Here is a 6,004-nt window from a genome sequence, read left to right as displayed (position 1 = left end):
TCTTGATGGATCTGTTTCGGTAGGTAATGATTTCTTTCAACCCTAGGAGCTTTGCTCTCGTCTCCAAGTTTCGTTTCGTGTTCCGTACCATACGGTTTCTAGGAGCCGTGTTCTCCTGGGAGTTTGTTCCTCGCCGTTCATCCGGTTTCCGGATTTCCCAATTTTCCGCTCAGATTCAATATCTCAGATCCCTGTGATGGATTTTGGTATCTGTTCCGCGATTGAACCAGGTTTTATTGTCTATTGTTTCTGAAATCTCTAATTGTGCAAATTTTGATGTTTTCCGGTTTCTGTTCAATGGCTAAGCGAGATTTTATTTTTTAGGGTTTGTGAAATTCCTAATCTTTCAGATTTTGTTCCGCGATTTACACTGATTTTATTGTATATGGTATCTGAAATCCCTAATTTTGCAAATATTGATGATTTTGTGAATGGTTTCTTAAATCCCTAATTTTGCAAATTCTCTTTCAAATGTTGATCCGCGATTTACACTGGTTTTATTGTCTATGGTATCTGAAATCCCTAATTTTGCAAATTCTGATGATTTTGTCTATGGTTTCTGAAATCCCTAATTTTGCAAATTCTGATGATTACTGGTATCTGTTATATGGGTAAGGGACATTTTCTTATCTAGGGTTTGTGAAATTCCTAATGTTCCAATTTGTGATTGGGTATCTGTTCCATGTTTTAGGCACATGTTGTGTGTAGGGTTTGTGAAATTTCTAATTTCAAATTCTGTTTCTGATATTGTTTTCTTTTTGTGGGTTCATGTACTTGGTTACATTTTTTGGGATTTGCTGTTAACTTTCATTTTGAACTCATTATCAGATGTTCTTTTGTTACCTGTTCATTTCTTTGTAGCATGGCTGTTCTGTTTTTATTAATATATTTTTAATTTTTTAGTTTCTGTACATTCAATCTCATGGTTTTCTTGCATGTTGATGTCATTGATAGATTTTTACTCATGTTTCTATATACTTTTTTTTTTCAACCCATCTGCTGTTTTCAATATATCTTTACCTAACATATTTGCCAACTGTTATAGTCATCAGTAGATTGATTGTTTGGGTACTTGATTAATGGCTTCCCTGTGGCGTGTAGATGTATTGTAGTTGGTATGCTCTCATATGTCAGTTTCTGGTCCGTATTTTTTTATTTATTGAAAGTTTCACTTGTTTTTTGTGCTTTTGTGTTGGTTCATGTTTTGCTCCTATTATTAGTTGTCTCTATGCCATTGAATGGAGATGATAATGTGGGAGTGCCTATCAAGTTATGGGCATTCTATTTAACCCATATGGTGACTATTGATGTGATTGATATGAATTGATTTTCTTCATTTATTGAAAGTTTCACTTGTTTTCAGTTTCTTTGTGTTGGTTCTTGTTTTGATCCTATTATTAGTTGTCTGTGTGTCATTTAAAGGATATCAGAATGTGGGAATGCCGCCTATCAAGGTATGGGCTTTCTATTTAACCCATTTGGTGACTATTGATGTGATTGATATGAATTGATTCATAGCATCTTCCTCATTGAAAGAAAGATTATTTATCTCAAGTCAACTGCATTGTCAGTTTTTTTTTATTATTTATGTAAAAATTCTGTTGATTGTGTTAAATCTGTTTATATTTCAGCTGTTGGATGGATATACACATCCTTGGCCCCAAGTTAAGAGGTTAATTCAGAAAAGAATGCCCTTGTGTCAGTAAAATGGCTTCCTGGTGTTCTTTTTCTAACTAGCACATGTGTTTAGCCAAAGAAAAAAGTATCCAGCAGTTCGTCTTCCCATGAAACTGTGTTCTCTACACCTAATAAGGTTCTGTTATATATTTTTTTTTGGAAATTGGAAATTTTGGAATCATTATCAAGGTATGAGGTTTCAGTCTCATCGTTTTCATGAATGTTGATGTGATTGACTGATTTTTATTCATGTTGCTCTATGCTTTTGTTCCGTTTTGTCTGCTGCTTTGAATGTATCCCTACCTAATAGATTTACCAACTCTTATTGCTATCGCTAGAATCATTGTTTGGGGTAGTTGGTGAGTGCCTTCAATGTGGTCTAGTGACATGTAGCTGGATTGTAGTACGTGAGGTGTAATATGTCATTTTTTCCCCTATTTTTAGATTTCTCCAAAGGTTCAGTTATTTTTCCTATTTTTGTGTTGGTTCAGCTTTTGCTCCTATCATTAGTTGTCTATGTGCTATTGAATGTTGATGAGAATGTGGGAAAGGCTAACAGGGTATGGGCTTTCTGTTTGACCTATTTGGTGACACGTGATGTGATTGAATTGAATTGGTTCATAGCTTCTTTCTCATTAAATGAAAGATTTGGTTATTCAATTCTTTTGTGGGTTTATCTTGTTGGTTACAATTTTTGGGAGTTCGTGTTAGGTTTCATTTTTATCTCATTATCAGATCTTTATTTTGTTACCTGTTATATTGTTTGTTGCAGGTGTTTTGTTTTTTTCATGAATATGTTTTTAAATTTTTAGTTCCTGTTTGTTGAACAAATCCCTTTTGTTTTTAAACTGTTTTTGTATATAGAACATGTCCCATTATGTATGTTTGATGTAGTATTCGCGTGAAATGTGGTATGGATACATAATAAGGTTGTGGTGTATATTCTTCATTTGATAATTCGAAATTTGTGAATCATTATCAAGGTATGAGGTTTCAATTTCATCCCTTGCATGAATGTTTATGTCATTGACCGATTTTTACTCATGTTTCTGTATAGTGTTTTGAAAGTATCCTTATCTAACCAATTTATACCAATTCTGATTGTCATTAGTGGAATCATTGTTTCTGGTATATGATTACTGCCTTCCCTATGGTGTTATGAGCTGTATGTTTACTGTAGTAGTTGTGGTCTCATATCTCAATTTGTCAACCCTATTTCTTGATTTCTTGAAAGGTTGGTTTTTTTTTAACTATTTTTTTGTTGGTTCAGGTTTTGCTCCTATGATTAATTGTCTCAATGCCATTGAATGGAGATGATAATGTGGGAGTGCCTATCAAGGTATGGGCTTTCTATCTAACCTATTTGGTGAGTGGTGATGTGATTCATATGAATTGATTAATAGCTTTTTCCTGATTGAATGAAAGGTTTGGAACTTCAATTCAAATTCATTGTATATTTTTTTAATTATTTATTTATATAAAAATTATTTTGTGTTTCAGCTCTTGAAAAGACATGCAATTTTTCTGCTGAATTTGAGATGTGATTCACAGAGGAAGTGGCTTTCTTAGACTAAGATGGTATCACCTTAGTATTTGTGTTACTAGAACTGCCCCAAAGTTTAACTGATTTTCACAATTTTTTCGATGCCTATTTTCTACTGATAATTACAGAAAAAAATATGGGATACTCTGCTATTTGTGTTACTGGTTGCATGTGAATTGTCTCCATGATTATGAAAGAATGGGTTTCGTAACTAATCTATTCTATTAGTGGTGATGTGAATCACAAATATTGATGTTTATCCTGTTGTTTTTTTATTTCTTTTTAAGTTCAAATGAATTTGATTACATTTTTCTGTTGATTGTGTTAAATGTGTTTCATATCTCAGCTGTTGGATACCTCCTTGTGCTGAAGTTAAGAGGTTCATTAAGAAAAGAATGCTCTTGTGCAAGTAGAATTGGTTCATGTTATTGTGGATCTAACTACCACGTGTCATTACACAAAGAAAAAAGTTGATGTGATTGACAGATTTTTATTCATGTTTGTTTATACTTTTGTTCCCATTTAGCTGCTTTTTCCAATGTATCCCTACCTAAGACATTTACCAACTCTAATTGCCATCATTAGAGTCATTGTTGATTGTAGTTGGTGACTGCCTATTTTATTGTTTCTCGAAAGTATCACTACTTTTTCCTGTTTTTGTGTTGTTTTAGCTTTTGGTGCTATCATTAGTTGTCTATCTTCCATTAAACGGGGATGAGAATGTGGGAATGCCTACAACATGGTATGTGCTTTCTATGTAACCTATTTGGTTAGTGGTGATGTGATTGATATCAATTCATTCATTTCTTCTTTCTCATTAAATGAAAAATTTGGTTATTCAACTCCACTACCCTGCATTTCCCTCCTCAATTTGATTTGAATTCAAAAAAGGTGAGATTGTATCCTGGATTTTTTCTATAAAAGGATGGTTGGTGAAGCACATTGAATGCACAAACATTCTGATTTGTTGTGTTTGCTCCTAAGCTGAAATTAATTCAGATTTGAAGTGTTTACATTTACATATATTTCATCAAGTCTCTTTATCTCCTTTCTTTTTACTGCAATGCCTCCACCATTTGATATGATTTCTAAGATGCATCCTCCTAGAGAGGCTTGGAGGCTGAAAGTTAGGGTTCTAAGGCTTTGGGTTGTACCCTCTTTTGGTAACCATGAGGTTCCTAACTCAATGGAGATGATTCTCCTTGATGAACATGTTAGCCCCTATTAGTTTCTCTTTTAAATACGGTCTTACTTGCTGTTTTTAAGTTTTCAAATTAAAATTATGTGTTTCATTAATCTGATTTGTTGTTTTGTTCCATTTATAGTGTGGAAAAATTCAAGCTACTGTCAAGAAACCACTCCTTAATAGGTTTAGGGATCATATAGTTGAAGGACAAGTTTATAGAATGGCATATTTTAGTGTTGTGTCAAATCATGGTAGTTATAGAGCAACTTCCCATGAATTCAAATTGGTTTTCCTTCACCGAACCACTGTTGTAGCTGTTGATGAAGATGTTATCCCTAAGACTTGTTTCAACATGTTTCCTTTTTCTGAGCTGCTGAACATGACCCAAGATTATGATTTTTTAGTTGGTGTGTATATCTTGCTGCTGTTCTGTTATTTAAGTTTTTTAAACAAATCCTTTTAATAGTTAATAGGTTGTGTTTATTTGGAATAGATGTCATTGGACTTTTAACTTCAGTTGGAGAAGAGAAAGAATATGCAAGAGAGGGAAAAATTGTGAAAATGATTGCATTGGAATTAACTTCAAAAGAGTATGTTTCTTAAGTCATTTCTGCTGCTTTCTCTTTATCTTTTAAATATCTTTTTTGCTTGTTTTCTGTTTGATTCTTTGTGATCTTTTGAGTTTCAGTCTTACAGTGAGATGTGCATTGTTTGGGGATTATGTTAATCAAGTAAATCATTTCCTTGCCTCTGGGTATGTGGAGCAGCCTGTTGTAGTTATTCAACTTGCAAAAGTCAAGTTCTTTCGGGGTATGTTTTTTTTTTCTGCACATCTCATTGCTGCTGTAGGTGTTTTCTCCAAGAAAGTTTTGCTATACTCTTTCTTTGTTTCTCTGTAGGTCAAGTTGGTCTTCAAAATGTCATGTATGCGACACAAATGTTATTTAATCCTGATATTCCTGAAGTTGTTGACTTCAGGCAGAGGTTAGCATGCTTTCTTTTGTTGATGTTTATGTTTATTGTATTTTTTTTAGTAGGAATCTGGAGTAACAATTACAAATATTTGCATTAATTTTCTTTTAGTATGATTGAGCAAGGTGGCAGTGGTACCCAGCCACTGTTTATTGCAAATGAGGGTAAGGTTCTCTCCTTGGAAGATGACTTCATGCGTCTAACTAGAAAGTGCACTATTGAAGAGCTTCAAGATAACAATCAGGTTGTCTTCTTTTGAGTTAGTTGTGTTTTTGTTTGTTTTATACACAAGTGAGCGAAAAAGAAAATGAAACAAGGATTTCCAGATCTGTTTTTCCATTCCTGTTGTTAATTAACTTTGAAATGCCTAAAAAATAGGAGGGTTCTTTTATCATCTTTGGAGCAATCCAAGGTATTGTTGAGGATGGAGGTTGGTGGTATTCTGCTTGTGTGTGTGGAAAGGGTATCTATCCTCAAAATGGTGCCTATTACTGTGATTTTTGTTTGAAGCACATAACTAATGTCACTCCAAAGTCAGAATTTTTATTGAAAATGTGTTCTCATTTTGTAGAGTGGACTGTTTATAAAAATAAGGTTTCTTGGTATTATGTATTTGAATGATTGTC

At 33.5% G+C, this 6,004-nt stretch overlaps 1 protein-coding gene across 1 annotated transcript; it reads left to right on the top strand.

The window, feature by feature from the left end:
- The first annotated feature begins 3,814 nt into the window (after positions 1 to 3,814).
- Positions 3,815 to 5,637, top strand: LOC130963088 (uncharacterized). The gene is made up of 5 exons (XM_057889239.1): positions 3,815 to 3,962; positions 4,900 to 4,996; positions 5,095 to 5,216; positions 5,306 to 5,390; positions 5,490 to 5,637. Exons 1-5 carry the CDS (start codon positions 3,935 to 3,937, stop codon positions 5,635 to 5,637), a joined length of 480 nt encoding a protein of 159 aa, XP_057745222.1. The 5' UTR covers positions 3,815 to 3,934.
- The last annotated feature ends 367 nt before the right edge of the window (positions 5,638 to 6,004 follow it).

This window comes from Arachis stenosperma, chromosome 2 (genome assembly GCF_014773155.1).
Source record: "Arachis stenosperma cultivar V10309 chromosome 2, arast.V10309.gnm1.PFL2, whole genome shotgun sequence".
Taxonomy (NCBI): domain Eukaryota; kingdom Viridiplantae; phylum Streptophyta; class Magnoliopsida; order Fabales; family Fabaceae; genus Arachis; species Arachis stenosperma.
This window is presented reverse-complemented; position numbering and strand designations above follow the sequence as displayed.